Source organism: Erpetoichthys calabaricus, chromosome 10 (genome assembly GCF_900747795.2).
Source record: "Erpetoichthys calabaricus chromosome 10, fErpCal1.3, whole genome shotgun sequence".
Classification (NCBI taxonomy): domain Eukaryota; kingdom Metazoa; phylum Chordata; class Cladistia; order Polypteriformes; family Polypteridae; genus Erpetoichthys; species Erpetoichthys calabaricus.
This window is the reverse complement of record NC_041403.2, coordinates 92385636-92402632: the sequence shown is the minus strand read 5'-3', so window position 1 is coordinate 92402632 and position 16997 is coordinate 92385636. Positions and strand designations below refer to the sequence as shown.

At 38.3% G+C, this 16997-nt stretch overlaps 1 protein-coding gene across 2 annotated transcripts in view; it reads left to right on the top strand.

Moving 5' to 3' along the window:
- Positions 1 to 16997, top strand: part of gss (glutathione synthetase) — a 39601-nt gene extending 22604 nt beyond the window's left edge. Inside the window, exons 12-14 of one of the 2 annotated variants that reach the window (XR_007936032.1) lie at positions 11420 to 11609; positions 13583 to 14838; positions 14893 to 16316. Coding sequence is in view for 1 of the 2 variants with exons in the window: in XM_028811603.2 (XP_028667436.2) it covers positions 11420 to 11609; positions 13583 to 13706 (314 nt within the window). In the remaining variant the exon portion in view is untranslated. Of the gene's footprint in view, positions 1 to 11419; positions 11610 to 13582 lie in introns of both variants that reach the window. The other variant, XM_028811603.2, reaches the window with a different exon arrangement.

The following is a 16997-nucleotide window of genomic DNA, read 5'->3' as shown; positions in this document are numbered from 1 at the left end:
TCATGTTGCAGCAACACTTCCGGGTGTGGCAGAAGTGCTACAAGGGAATCCGGCTCCTCTACTGGTAGCACTTCTGGGTGTGGCAGAAGTGCTGTAGACCTTGGCTCCGGAACTGTCCAGGCACCCCCTGGTGGTGGCCAAGAGCCCATGCAAGGTGGAGCATCTATGTTTCCATCGCGTGGTCCAGACATGCCCCAGGGGGCTGCCCCCTCGTGTCCCAGGGGAGGTACTGCTGGTGATATGTCCACTCCCCCTTTCCTCAAAAGGGTGTCCTGGCCGGGCAAAGTTCCTGGCCATCTATCATGAGATATTTAATATATTAGAGCTGGCAATTGATTAAAAAAATAATCGCATAAATATCATGATTTATTGCATCTAACATGTAACTATAACCTGAATCTGAAAAAAATTAATTTGACTGATTTAAATGCTGACATTAAGATCTTCTCCATTTCTCCCCACCTTTCTTCTGTCAGTGAATTAGTCGATTACTACAACAATGGGCTCCACAACATCCTTGAGACCCATGCCCAAGTTAAATCACGAGTGGTCTCTTTTGTAAAATCTGCCCCGTGGTTTACAAGTGAGCTTCAACAGATGAAAACAGCTGGGCGAGCCCTTGAGCGGTTTTTTGTTGCAACCAGTTCAACAGTCCATAAATTAGCTTATCAGGAACACCAAAAACACTACTCCAGGGCACTGACCACTGCCAGATCAATACTATTCAAATTTAATCAACAACAGTCCTGGGAATTCCAAACAACTTTTTTCCGTGATAAACCATTTACTCAATCCTCACACCAACACCTGTAATAATTTCACAGAGGAGCAGTGCAATAATTTTATTGAATATTTCACCTCTAAAGTGGACAGCGTCCGCTCCTCATTGTCTGCATCCAGCCCTCCATCGCTGGATGTTTGTACATCAAAGCCAATGGGCTGCCTTTCCCAGTTCCTCTGTACCACAGTTAAAGAAGTTGAGGACATCACACAGAGGATGCGACCTTCAACGTGTTCATTGGACCCTTTTCCTACTCCTCTGATAAAAGCTAATATATCAGATATAAGCCCTCTTATTGCTGACATCATTAATCACTCTCTCCAGAGCGGCTTAGTCCCGCTGGCCTTGAAAACCGCAAAAATCAGATCTCATTTAAAAAAATCCTCTTTGGATCCTGAAGTGATAACAAACTGTCGTCTGATCTCCAACCTTCCATTTTTGTCTAAGGTTTTGGAAAAGGTTGTTTTGGTTCAGCTTTGGGATCACCTCAAAAAATTCAATCTGTTTGAAAAATTTCAGTCTGGTTTCCGAACTTCTCACAGCACAGAGACCGCCCTGGTCAAAGTCACCAATGACCTCCTGATGGCTGATGACCATGGCTCTCCATCACTCCTTATTCTCCTGGACCTTACAGCTGCATTTGATATGGTAGATCAGAATATTCTCCTTCATCATCTTCACTATACAATTGGACTTTCTGGCATTGCTTTCGAGTGGTTCAAGTCCTATCTTACAGACAGGACTGAGTATTTAGCCTTGGGGGATGCTAAATCTCATACCCACACTGTCACCTGTGGAGTCCTACAAGGATCAGTCCTTGGGCCGACCCTCTTTAATATCTATATACTACCCCTGGGTCACATCATCCGTAAGCATCGAGTTTCTTTCCATTGCTATGCCAATGATACGCAGCTCTATGTGAGACTTGATTCTACTTCTCTTACAACTCCATCAACTTTTTCCTCTTGCTTGGATGAGATTGAGGCCTGGATGTCGAAGAACTTCCTCAAGCTGAACAGCACCAAAACTGAAGCTCTTTTAATTGGCGCCCCCATCAACTTCGTTCCTCTGTAAATCCTGTATTTCCTTTTCTGACCGTACCATTACCCTCTACCCTTCTGTTACAAATCTGGGTGTCAAGTTAGACTCCCATCTGTCATTTGATACACATATCCATCACCTTTGTAAAATTGCATTCCTTCATCTCTGAAATATAGCCAAACTCCGTCCCTACCTCTCCCTCTGTGATGCTGTAAAGCTGGTTCATGCCTTTGTCTCATCCAGACTGGACTATTGTAATGCACTCCTCATTGGGATACCCAACAAGAGCCTTCAAAAGCTCTAACAAATTCAAAATAGTGCTGCAAGAATCCTGATGAGGGTGCGGAAATATGAACATATCTCACCAATCCTTCAGTCACTTCATAGGCCCCCTATCCATCTCCATATCGAATACAAACTCTGTTTCTTTACTCACCAGTGTATCCATGGAAATGCTCCACAATATCTTAAAGAACTCCTTATATTACAATCCACTACAAGAAGCCTCCGTTTTACAAATACCTACTGCCTTCGCCCCCCTGTGACCAAACTTCATACAATGGGTGACCAAGCCTTTACAGCCGCTGCTCCACGGCTCTGGAATGCCCTACCAGAGAGCCTGAAAACACAGCAGATTGTGGGCTGTTTGAAAAAACAGCTAAAGACTTTTCTATTTAGGAAAGCATATTAACAAGAATGCTATAATTATTGTTGTTTTATCTCTGTTTTTATCTTGCTTTGCCTTTGTTTAATCTTTTTATGTTGCACTTTGAGATTTACTGCTAATGTAAAGTGCTCCTATAAATAAAATGCATTATTATTATTATTAACTATAAAATGAGTACATAAATCATGATATAAATAAAATTTATTATTATTATTATTATGTAAATACACACTGTATCTCAAAAGTAATGTAGAATCAGCGGAGAGGAATTTTAAAAGTTAATGGCATAGTTTAAACTTAAATCCATCCATCCATCCATTTTCCAACCCGCTATATTCCTAACTACAGGGTCACGGGGGTCTGCTGGAGCCAATCCCAGCCAACACAGGGCACAAGGCAGGAACCAATCCCGGGCAGGGTGCCAACCCACCACAGTTAAACTTAAATAATGACCTCAAATCTGAACTTTTAACAAAATACTACTTGAGGAAGTAAAGCCTGAAATTCAATACCTTCCTAAAAGGCAAGTTAAAAAGACATTTTAACAATAAGAAAACAAGGCCATTGTATTAATAATAATAATTCATTTCATTTGTATGGCTCTTTTCTTTTTACTCAAAGTGCTACCACACAGGGAGGACCCGGTATTAATTCTCAAATTGGCATAGCATATGAGGCACAGACATGTCAAAGTAAAAAACAATCGAAACGACTGTTGACTTTGAACACACTGCTAAGACTGATTTAATTGAAGTAATATGGATCTCTTAAATGGATATACATTAAAACTTCCACAAATACTATCCTCAATTGTTTATCACCATCAACAACTTGATAATTACTGTATACTCTACGCAAGTGTTTTTAAACTGGTGCGCTATGGAAATAACAGTGTAGTGCCCCTGGGTCTAGATTTGAGAGAGACGTGCCGCTCAGGTGGTTGAGACCTGTCTGAGGAGGACAGGAGTACCTGGAGTAGCAGATATAAAAGCAGCTCCGTGATTGCTGTTTTGAACACACAGCTCTTAGAGAGTACTTTAGCAGCCAGGAGATGTATTGGGGGTCCAATTGCTTAGGTGCATGTTTGTTAGCTACTCTCGCAGAACCAAGGGCCAGTGGGCATACCATTTGCCTCAGACCCCAGGTTAGTGGAATGAGGCAGAGAGAGGACCACATGTATGAATGGGCAAAAGGACGAAGCAGCTGTGAAATGTGTCCAAAGTGCTCACTAAGTTCTGTGTCTGTAAACGGCAATCTCCAAACTGCTTTTTTTCTGCCCCCTATCCCGCCTCTTCGTAGAGTTTATGACGTCTAAGAGATTTAATGCTTTTTTGGTTGGTAGAATCGTACTGTGCCTTGAGTTTTTTTGGGTTACAAAAGTGTGTCACTACAGAAACAGGAGGGAAAACACTGCTCTACCTACATTTTTCCTTCTGGCACGCTAAACAGATCCCGTAGCTGCTATGTCGCTTAAAAACTAACACTGTGAATTACTTGGATGGTTATGTTGTGTTCTTTGCATAAATTATTGAAAATACTGCAAACTGGAATAATGGGTAGGATACCCATTCTATTCTATTTCATAGAATTTTGTCATTATATTAGGGCAGTCAGCACTGTATGCTACCTGACAGACCGACAAGTTAAATACAGAGGTACTAGAGCAGGGGTATTAAATTAAAATTTAAATTTTCTGTCATAGTGGCCCTTCACATTGCTAATTTTTACTAAAGCCAAGGTTTTGGAACACATGAGACAAACTAGTTTTGAACTACCCACAGGAAGAATGAACATATATTGGTTTGTCCATTCATCTTTGAAAGTTCAGTTTTCTGTGTCTACTTGCCTTTTTTCAGAACACTCCATGCTCCTTGTCTCTCTTTTGTTTCTGTTATCTCCTTCTGCAGCGTCTGCACGTTTTACCCATGCACTGTAGCTTTTCTGCCTCACTCCGCGCTGTCCGTGCAACGCAGCCACAGAGAGCTTAAACAACTCGGCACATCCACATAAAAACGACAAGGGGTGAACTTTCTTGAAGGCTTTTACTGGACGTACCCCGTTGTAAACTGAAATATATACAAAAGAAACATACAGGTATATACATGTGTACAACCAAAGACAATAAAGAATGATTTACAAAGCAATACATAGCAGAGAGTATACATTAAACAATGATGCTTTAAAAGACGCTTACAAGGCGAGTGATTTCCACGGTTGGCTCAAGACAAAGAGAAGCGCGTAGACAGAGGTTCAAATTGCTGCGTACCACAACTAACCAGACCCAGGGGTTTATATACCCAAAAGATACGCTTTGGACGTGACTGAAACAAGAGATAAAGGGATGCCTACGTGAGACAATGGGGTGTATTGTATTCAAATGATTATTAGGCGACCTACATGCTTTACGTGAGTTTCATAGACATTTATGATACCACTGTGAGTGTGGGATGTGGCTGACAGGTGTGTTAATAAATAACAAGACGAAGAGGGAGCACAGCTCAACGAATAACAGCTAACAAGATGTGGGGCAGAACAGTAGCAATCGCATTGATTCGCTCTTTGTTGAGTGACACGAATAAGATATACACACCTCAAAAATGAAAAACGATTGCTGCATGAATGTTATCAGTTGTTTTCATTAATTTATGAAAAGGCAGTTTTGTCCAAATTTTTCACTGCAATGTGGCATACTGACTAAAACTAAAACAACTTGATATTATATAAGACTATATAAATTTCAGTACTGGACAGATAATGTTTAGTAGCCTGGTAGTTTAGAAAATTAATTTTAATGTCAAACAGTAACCAGTACATAAAATTTATTTCATGAAATGGCCGGCCCATGACCAGACCAGAGTCCGCGGCCCACCGGGCATTGCCCAAATGCACTAATGGCCAGTCCACCCCTGATGGTACAAGATTACATAACAAAGCATTGCATTCAATTCTGATTCAAGCTGCCTTTCTTACAGTATGTATTATGGGGTGAAATTGTATTTATACCCAAAACTTCAGTTGTTCCAAGTAATTACCTGTTTGAATTCCAAATAATATAGTTTCCAGTAAAATCGTATTTGTCCAATGACCATCAACAAAAGCCAGTATCAGTCACTAGGAAAAGCAATTGATTGATTTGTGGCATTAATGTTTTACTCCTCAACAATTGTATATAGAATGTTCAAGAATAAGGAGTGCCAATGATCTATTAATGTTAATCCCTGATAAAAATAAATATCATATACAGAAAACTACTTGGTTAATTACAAAATACTTCTGATACATCCAATCAACCTACAGCACTATAGCTGAGGCCCATTGTCTTAGTTAATTTCCAAGGTGAAACCAGTTAATACAGCTAGTAGGTACAAAAAATAAAGCACATAGCCATGTAGTCTTTAATGTCAAGACTGATAGTAGAATTGGTTTAAAAGGATGCCACCTTTGCCATAAGTCAGTATGTGAAATCTCTACTCTGACTGATCTGCCACAGTCTGCTGTGCTGTTATTGTGAAGTGCAAGTGTCTACGGGCAACAACAGTTCACTCACAAAGTAGTAGAACACGTGGACTCCTAGAGCAGGGGCAACGAGTGCTGAAATGCACAACGTCTAAAATGACTTTCGCTCGTATAAAGGGTACTGTTAATGCTTCAGCATAGTACTAGGGTGTTGTACCGTGTTAGCCATTATGAATGTAGAGAAAAGCCAAGCAAAATGACACCTTTTATTGGCTAACTAGAAAGATTACAATATGCAAGCTTTCGAGGCAACTCAGGCCCCTTCTTCAGGCAAGATGTAATACAGAAACTGAAGTTTCCTATGTTTATATACACACTCTAGGACAAGAAACAACATTGGTAAATCTTTAAATGAGAGATTTTTGTATGTAAAAAATTAATAGATTCATTCAGGCTAGGGTTAATTTAGCAAGAGAGAAAAGAACAATGTATTGTCAAGATCTCTGGATAAGATAACTGTCCAACAAGGTCTTTTGAAGTTTGTAATGAGTTTTTCAAAACAATGTGGGTCTGTAGACAGGTTGTCTGTCATTCTGAGAGATGTAAACAATCCTCATATCTGGCCATAAAACTCTTGTCTTTATTCAATCCATGTTGTAAAGTATTAAATTTTAGCATGAGTTTAACTTCCCATTCTTTTCTCTCTTGCTGTGTTTTGAAATTGCCCATAAGCACTGTGACCTTAAAGTCCTTCTCACAGTGTCCATGGCTGTTGAAGTGGGCCGCCACAGGAACATCTGTGTTGCCATGTTTAATGTGGAACCTGTGTAAGTTCATTCTCTGGCGGAGTGTTTGTCCAGTTTCTCCCACATAGAGTGCAGTGTCAGGACATTTCATGCAGAAAATTAGGTAGACTACATTAGATGATCTGCAGGAAAATGATCCCTTGATGTGATGTTCGAGTCGGCAGTCTGGTATAACTATACGGTCTGTATCATAGATGTGGGCACATGTTTTGCATCTTTTCTGTAGGCATGGAGATGTGCCATTTTCTGTTGGTTCACTTAGGGAGCCTCGGACAATTAATTGTTGAAGGTTTGGTGGTTGTCTGTATGCCAGGAGGGGAGGTTCAGGAAATACATTTTTCAGTGTTTGGTCATTGTTTAGTATTGGCTGAAGTTCTTTTATAATTTTTCGAAGTGTTTCAAGATGTGGGTTGTAGGTGACAACAAGGGGGATGCGATCCTTGTTGTCTTTGTTTTTATATTCCAGAAGGTTGTCTCTGGGTATGGCAGTAGCTCTTCTTATTTGAGTGTCTGTTGTTTTCGGGGTGTAACCTTGTTTGATGAAATCTTGTCTGAGCTCCTGCAGTTGTTGATCCCGGTCTGTTGGGTCTGAGCAAATACGATTGTACCGTATTGCTTGGCTGAAAATAATGGAGCGCCTTATATGCTTGGGGTGGAAGCTATCATTTTTCAGGTAGGTCCGTCTGTCTGTCGGTTTGTGAAAAATAGAAGTTACAAGGGTGTTGTCTTTCAGTTGAACGGTGGTGTCAAGAAAGCTGACTTCTGTTTTTGAGTAATTCAGCTTCAGCTTTATGTTGGGGTGAAAACAATTATATTCATTATGAAAATGGAGGAGGTCCTTTTCACTGGCAGTCCAGATTATGAAGATGTCATCTATGTAACGGAGATACAACATTGGTTTTACGATGCACATTGACATGAAATCTTCCTCCAATTTTGCCATAAAAAGATTTGCATAGTGAGGTGCAAACCGACATCCCATTGCAGTCCCCATTTGTTGTAAGTAGCAATCCTGTCCAAAAGAGAATAGATTATGTGTCAGAGTGAATTTTATCATTTCTATTACTGACTTTGTGGGTAAATCATGTTGTTTGAGGTACATTTCACATGCCAATATGCCATCATCATGGGGGATGTTAGTGTAAAGTGCCTCAACATCCATTGTGGCCAGTAAGGTTCCCTCAGGTAAGGGGCCTAAAGCAGACAGTTTTTTTAAGAAGTCAGTGGTGTCCTGGATGTAGCTGGTTGTGTTACGGGTGAGGGGTTTAAGGATCTGCTCCACCCAACCTGAAACATTTTCTGTAAGGGAGCCAATTCCTGAGATTATAGGTCTTCCTGGGTTCCCTTCTTTGTGGATTTTAGGAAGCATGTAGAAGTAACCCATTTTGGGGTTCTCAGGAATTAAACTGTTTACATGATCCCTGATGTCAAGAGGAAAGCTACTTACTATTTTTTTTAGTTCCTTTTTGTAGAGATCTGTTAACAAAAAGAAAAAGCTGCATAGACTACGAGAGAAAGCTGGACACTTAATAGCAAAAAACAAAGAGCAACAGACCTGCATTGTTAATCTCTCCTCATACACACCAAATGAAGCAGAGATGTCGGTACTTACAAAGGGACTCTCATATTGTCCTGCAAAGCCCATTGACAACATCAGACTCTGCAGTGATATGGAAGAATTCTTCAGAAAACTCAGACTAAAAGAATTTTTCCACAAGAAAGAAAACAGTAACACACAGGAACCAACAACAAGCAGTTACAACAACCCCACCAATAAATCCACATGGACACCAGAAGCTGGCAGAAACTCTACCCTGGATAATTATATAGACTGCTTCCGACAGAGAGTGAAAACAGGAATCTTAAACAGGCAACAAAATCGGATAGAAAACATTACTAGGGATGAGCGGAGAGCCATACATTCACTAAGGGAAAATACAGAAATCATTATCAAACCAGCAGACAAAGGGGGTGCTTTAGTCATCATGAACACGTCAGATTACATACAGGAGGCACAAAGACAATTGTCCAATACTATGCATTATCACAAACTGCAAGAAGACCCAACAGATCTCTACAAAAAGGAACTAAAAAAAATAGTAAGTAGCTTTCCTCTTGACATCAGGGATCATGTAAACAGTTTAATTCCTGAGAACCCCAAAATGGGTTACTTCTACATGCTTCCTAAAATCCACAAAGAAGGGAACCCAGGAAGACCTATAATCTCAGGAATTGGCTCCCTTACAGAAAATGTTTCAGGTTGGGTGGAGCAGATCCTTAAACCCCTCACCCGTAACACAACCAGCTACATCCAGGACACCACTGACTTCTTAAAAAAACTGTCTGCTTTAGGCCCCTTACCTGAGGGAACCTTACTGGCCACAATGGATGTTGAGGCACTTTACACTAACATCCCCCATGATGATGGCATATTGGCATGTGAAATGTACCTCAAACAACATGATTTACCCACAAAGTCAGTAATAGAAATGATAAAATTCACTCTGACACATAATCTATTCTCTTTTGGACAGGATTGCTACTTACAACAAATGGGGACTGCAATGGGATGTCGGTTTGCACCTCACTATGCAAATCTTTTTATGGCAAAATTGGAGGAAGATTTCATGTCAATGTGCATCGTAAAACCAATGTTGTATCTCCGTTACATAGATGACATCTTCATAATCTGGACTGCCAGTGAAAAGGACCTCCTCCATTTTCATAATGAATATAATTGTTTTCACCCCAACATAAAGCTGAAGCTGAATTACTCAAAAACAGAAGTCAGCTTTCTTGACACCACCGTTCAACTGAAAGACAACACCCTTGTAACTTCTATTTTTCACAAACCGACAGACAGACGGACCTACCTGAAAAATGATAGCTTCCACCCCAAGCATATAAGGCGCTCCATTATTTTCAGCCAAGCAATACGGTACAATCGTATTTGCTCAGACCCAACAGACCGGGATCAACAACTGCAGGAGCTCAGACAAGATTTCATCAAACAAGGTTACACCCCGAAAACAACAGACACTCAAATAAGAAGAGCTACTGCCATACCCAGAGACAACCTTCTGGAATATAAAAACAAAGACAACAAGGATCGCATCCCCCTTGTTGTCACCTACAACCCACATCTTGAAACACTTCGAAAAATTATAAAAGAACTTCAGCCAATACTAAACAATGACCAAACACTGAAAAATGTATTTCCTGAACCTCCCCTCCTGGCATACAGACAACCACCAAACCTTCAACAATTAATTGTCCGAGGCTCCCTAAGTGAACCAACAGAAAATGGCACATCTCCATGCCTACAGAAAAGATGCAAAACATGTGCCCACATCTATGATACAGACCGTATAGTTATACCAGACTGCCGACTCGAACATCACATCAAGGGATCATTTTCCTGCAGATCATCTAATGTAGTCTACCTAATTTTCTGCATGAAATGTCCTGACACTGCACTCTATGTGGGAGAAACTGGACAAACACTCCGCCAGAGAATGAACTTACACAGGTTCCACATTAAACATGGCAACACAGATGTTCCTGTGGCGGCCCACTTCAACAGCCATGGACACTGTGAGAAGGACTTTAAGGTCACAGTGCTTATGGGCAATTTCAAAACACAGCAAGAGAGAAAAGAATGGGAAGTTAAACTCATGCTAAAATTTAATACTTTACAACATGGATTGAATAAAGACAAGAGTTTTATGGCCAGATATGAGGATTGTTTACATCTCTCAGAATGACAGACAACCTGTCTACAGACCCACATTGTTTTGAAAAACTCATTACAAACTTCAAAAGACCTTGTTGGACAGTTATCTTATCCAGAGATCTTGACAATACATTGTTCTTTTCTCTCTTGCTAAATTAACCCTAGCCTGAATGAATCTATTAATTTTTTACATACAAAATCTCTCATTTAAAGATTTACCAATGTTGTTTCTTGTCCTAGAGTGTGTATATAAACATAGGAAACTTCAGTTTCTGTATTACATCTTGCCTGAAGAAGGGGCCTGAGTTGCCTCGAAAGCTTGCTTCAGCATACAAATACATTTTAGAAAATTGTGGGCTTCCAACTTTGTGGCAGCAAGTTGGGGAAGACCCTTTTCTGTTCTAGCATGATTGTGTCTCTGTGCACAAAGCCAGGTTCATTAAGACATGGATTGACGAGTTTGGTATGGAGGAGATGGAGCAGCTTGCACAGAGCTCTGACTTCAACCCGACTGAATACCTTTGGAAGTAATTGTATTATTTTGAATTCAAACCAATAATGACTAGGAATAACTGGAGCAGTTGTGAGACAGATATTCTTGTCCGTCACCAGTACCTGACCTCACAATTGTTCATTTTATATTTTTAACTTTTTGGAGTTAAAGTATAAATGCAAAGTATAACACCAAGATTCCACTTTGACTCATTTCGGTGTGCTAGTAAAGAAAAGGATGGTATTGGTTATTAGTTTTCTAAAATTAATTTATTCTGAAGCAAAGTCACAAATGTGAATAGCTTCTCACTGTTTATAGATTGTGTGCTTACTTATTCAAATCTGGTTCTGTTAACGTCAGATTTATTTTGTTTTTATACACAGGAATGTAGCAGTATATATCTCGCCATTACCGTAATAAATGTGTTTGTTTCTGTATGCAGGCAACAACATTTATGGTGAAAATATTTGCCATGTGCTGAATGAAGTCAAAGACAGTCCAGAGAGAAGTGTCTACATCCTCATGGATAAAATCACACCACTGCCAATCAATAACTGCATTTTAAGGAGGGGAAGTCCTTTGAAACTACAGACCTGCCTTAGTGAACTAGGAATATTCGGAGTTTATGTGAGGTATGGTGCAAGTCGAAGTTTTAGACATGCCCCTTACATATATACTGTCCTTATTATTTTATCTGTACATGCCACTTTAAGGATATAGCATTTTCAAAAATGTAGTTTTTATGAGGTACTTTCAACAGGTCTTTAGATTTATACGAAGATTTATTGAGTCTCTGCCAATGTTACATGACACATGTTGGCTTAGAAGAGGAATTAGATCCTCTAATGAGAAAATACAATAGTTTCAGGAAAGTATGTTTTTAAATTCCAAGCAGCATGTTTATAAACCGGTTTAGAGTGTGCAGCCCTTACCAAAGATTGGAAATGTCAGGAATGCCACAATAACATATTATTCTGATACTTGGATCACCATCTGATAATATTGTCATTTTTATGTTTTGCAATATACCAAGTAAGTTTTTTTTCTCTTTTTTTATTTGACTAAAGTCATATTTTAATTTTATCTCTACAGTCACAATTTCAACCTGTTATACTTTAGCAGAGAAACCCTTGATTCATTAAATCCCACTCAGTTCTTTAAACAGTGGAAACTTATTTCAAATATCACTACATTCCCTATAGTAGAAAAGGGATATTCAGAGACTGTACATATCATGCACATTGACACATAATCTGAACTTTATGCTGGGTCAGTATTTCTGGTGATAGCAGGTTTGTCAACAAATATTGAGATTAGAACAGTTCATATTTAAAATATTGTTTGAATATTTGCAAATGTGCATTGTTGTGAGGTTTATAAACAAGCAAAACATGTTGAACACTGTTTAGTACTGAAATCCTGATGAAAGTTCCATGTTAATTTGTAAATAGGGGGAAAAGTCCTAGGGTGGTCTGCATCCACTTTTCTTAGGTAGAGATGAGCTTTGTCTAGTCAGGACCTGTAAGGGCTTATGTAGGAAGAGTGATTTTAGCTATGTTTTGGTCTGAGTGCCTAATGTGTGCAGAGCTTGCCTATATTTAATTTTTGATGAAGAGACTGCTTTTAGTTTAATCAGAACTGACACCTATAGATTGTACTGCCTCATGCGCCATTATTTTTCAATAGTTTATTACAATTATGTCCTCAGTTGCAACATTTGTCTGCTTGTCAATGTCAAAGACTGGGCAGACTTTGGTGATCTTTTTTGGGATCTCTTACCTTGACAAAATTTTGAAGCTCATCTCTTCACTGTAGCTTATGAAGGGGAACTGTTCATGGTATACATTGTGTAGGCAAGAACGTGTCTCTGAAAGTGTATTGTTGTTTAACTTTATAAAATCAGTTATAGCAAAATACTTTATGTTGCGTTTTTTTTGGCTCTGAAAAAACAACACCCTGTTTAAAGAGTAGAGTCTTGTAATTTGCATATTACAGTACACAGGAGCAGGCCATTTACAAACTTAGAACTGTAGAATACTTTTTTAAGGTGCAGGTTTAAAATAATGTGATCACTTATTAAATATTAGTCTAAATGTGTGATTGTCCTGTTAACCAACTTCTTGGACTGCAACTCTACTGCTCATTCCATTCGGATATTCACCCTAACTTTTTCCAAGTGGTCACCACCCTTATTCCCAAATACCAGCTGAACTCAAAATTATAATGCCATATACATTCTTGTAATAAATAAATAAATGGTTTAATGTGATTATATAAAATTGAGCATGCCTTTGTGGGAATTCTGCTAAAAACAACATATGCTCACACATGTTTATAGGTCCCTTTTTACAAAATTTGCTGTGTGGCAAAAAAAAAAATAGGTAAGTTTTATAAAGACTGTTTAAGTTTGCTATAACTATATTTGGCTAAACAAAATTACACTTTGGGCAAAAATTGTGATAGTCATTAATTCAAATGTGAAAAATTAAAAGAACAAGTTATACTAGTCATTAATATATTACAAAATTCTTTATGATGAGCTGTGACCTTCTTTATATAGTACACACTTGACGTTATGAATTAACTGGGTTTTTGTTTTTGCAAGGCATGGCACAGAGATGGTGCTGAATGAGTGTGCTGGACACCTTCTCCGGACCAAGAGCAGCGAATTTGCTGATGGAGGTGTGGCTGCTGGAGTGGCTGCTTTGGATAACCCCTACTTTACTTAAAAAAATAATCTTTGTAAGATCCTTTTAAGATGCCTAAATCATGTATTTGTTTTGTAACAAATCATAGACCAAAGACTTCCATGCAGTTACTTTCAGTGATGACTCTAAACTGCTCCCACACCAATATTGGTATGACATTCTGGGCATATACTTTCTAAGGATGATTTAATGATTAGTATAGTTAGTGTATGTTGCTGAAAAGATAAGCTTTGTTTTTTCAGTTGGATTAGATTGGAAAACAATCAATGAATTTGCTTTATTTATGAAATGATGATCAGGGCCCATTCTGATTTTACAGTAGCCATGTTCAAACAAATGGAAAAATAGGGAAAAATAGAAGTTCTTCTCATTAGTAGTAAAACATGTTGAATGGGTGCTAGCTGTCTATATTGGACCAAATATAACAGTTCTTACTTTAAATAATGATGAATTCAGTTTTGGAAATATACTCTGTGCTACATTTTACTACTGGGAGATTTTTCAAGTTGATTAACCAATTTATACATTTAATATTAGGACACTTGCTGCATTTAGCCACTAAATTCAAGAGAGTGTTTGAATTAGACTTTAACAACTTGGACTTCAGGGGAAAAAATCATCACATACCATTTCAGTATCCAGAAAGACCAGTAAGGTGATGGATACTGCTAATAATATACTTCTGTTAATTCGTTCTTCACATGCCTACGTTACTTTCCACACCAATGATTCTACATTCTGTGTTCTCCTGCTATGCTTTAAACCTTGATAGTACCCAAAAATACAAGAAAAATGAGATGGTTATAAACATTAATACTGTAATAAGTCTTTATTTTTAATGACAGATAGGGTTTGTAGCAGTTTCTAAAAATATACATTTTAAGTTGAGCTAATAGATTTTTGTGTATGCTTTTTTTGCATAAATTTTGTCCTTAAGAGTGCACCACAGAAAGAAGTTTAATAGTATGAATTGTACAGTTCATGATGTTTGAAATTCTATGTATTGTCCATTGCCTTCTAATCCATGATTCTGAAAATTGTTTTTAAAAATATTCACACATTAAAACTGTCAGGTTTAAGAGGAGACAGGCTTCCTTTAAAAAAGTAAAACTAAAAACTTGGCATAGATAGAGGTGTCAAATGGGAAGCCTAAGTTATGTTTAATTTAGTTTTAATTATTAAGTGCCCGCACACAGTATTAGCCTAGTCTGTTATGCAATAATTATTAGTGTAGTATAAAAAACATAAATGTAAAATATAATATGAATGCAGCATAAAATATATACAGAAAATAGATAGAACTTTATTTCTCCACAGGGGGAAATCTGGCTTGTTACAGAAGCTTGTTAAATAAATAGGTAGATATATAGGTAGAACACACACCAGAATGGCTATAAAGCAAGAAAATTAAAAAGAAAGTAAACTTCTGACTTGGCTGTCGTATTGCTGTTGGTATAAAGGATCACCAGTAGCACCAGTTTCTTGACACACTTCTGCTGAATAATTTGTTGGCTGAAAGTCCTCAGTGTTAGTGTGTCAGAGTGAGGATGTGCAGCATTGCTCATAATGACACTTGGTTTTATTTTCATTGTCTCCTTTCTTTACTACCTCCAGGGGTCCAGAATTTGTCCTATAATTGAGCCTGCCCCTTTTAATTAGCTTGTTGATTCGGTTGGCCTTTCTTGAAACGATGTTACCAGCATAATACACCACAGTGTAGAAAATCATGCTGGTTATCACAGAGTTGTAGAAGATGTGAAGGATTTCACTACTTGCATTAAACAACTAAAGAGCCTGCACTGCTCATTCTGTGTTCTGAGACCACTCCAACCTGTCATCAATGTGGATCCCCAAGTACTTGTAGGAGTGCACCACCTCTATACCCACTCTGTGAACAGTGACCAAGAATAGGGTCTGTTTGGTGCTGTGAAAATCAAAAACCAGTTCCTTGGTTTTGCTGATGTTAAGATGCAGACAGTTTTCATGGCACCAAGGAGCAAAGTTCTCTTCCTGAATCCTATACTCTGGCTCATCCCCTTTATCAATACACCCCATAAGTGCAGAATCATCTGAGAATTTCTGCAAGAGGCATGACGTGGTGTTATATTTATAGTCTGAGATGTACAGAGTGAAGTGAAAAGGAGACAGGACTGTTACTTGTGGTGCTCCACTGTTGCTCATATCCATATCAAAGACACAGTCTTTCAGTCTCACAAACTGTGGTCTGCCCAACAGATAGGCTCATCCACCTGCACACACACACACACACACACACACACACATGTACAGTGTGGTTTTAAATGTAATTGAAACATATGTACCTAAAATCCACATAGTATTTGATTTGTGTTTTTTTTAATCAAATACAGACCATTTTCATATGTGGTACTGAATTCTGATTCATTTGTATTCATGCATATCCCATTTGAGTTTAAACAGTCAGATTAAATTTTTGCTAAAGAATGTAGCTTGATTATGTCATTATTGTGTATTTTGTCATTTTTGTGTATTATGCAACAAGGAGAAGGAGGCTTAGTAAAAGACATTTGCACAGATGTTTGAACATTGTTCATCTAATTCAAACATTCTCCAGTAATTAGGAGACATTAAAGCAACCAACAATGCAGTCCACCACTCTTGGTTCCTGTTGTTTATCCAATTTTACATTGAATGGAGATAAAAAAAATCGCAGTAGAAAATGCTAAGGAATATAAATTCTATAGCTCTCTTCTGCATGTACAGTACAATATTCACCATTCATCCATCCATTCGTTCATCTTCTTAGACTGCTTATCCAGGGCAGGGCTGGGGACAAGTTCTGCTTCTAAACTGTAGAAAATTGAAGAACATTAGCAGAAAAAAAGATGACTCATGATAACACATTACCTGTGTAACACAACATGCAAGGTACGTACATTCCACATAAGCTGAGTGTGTATGTAAACGCTCAGGCCTCATTTAGACTGTGTAATTTAAACACGGCAGATATCAGACTGAACTTCTTCTTCTATCAAGACCTGGAACTGTAAATACGACTTTAGTTCTGGTTACGTTTCTTGAATTTGCATTTTGAATTAGATAGATAGATAGATAGATAGATAGATAGATAGATAGATAGATAGATAGATAGATAGACTTTATTAACTATCTATCTATCTAACAAAAAAACAGCAACCCCCCATAAACACACACACATAAGAACTTTTGGTATGGATACTGGTGAGCTGCTGCTGTCAATAACAGGCATGTACTGTTGGTGGCAGAAAAATGTAATAGTAATACAATTAATTGCACTGTGTAGTAGTGAGCAAA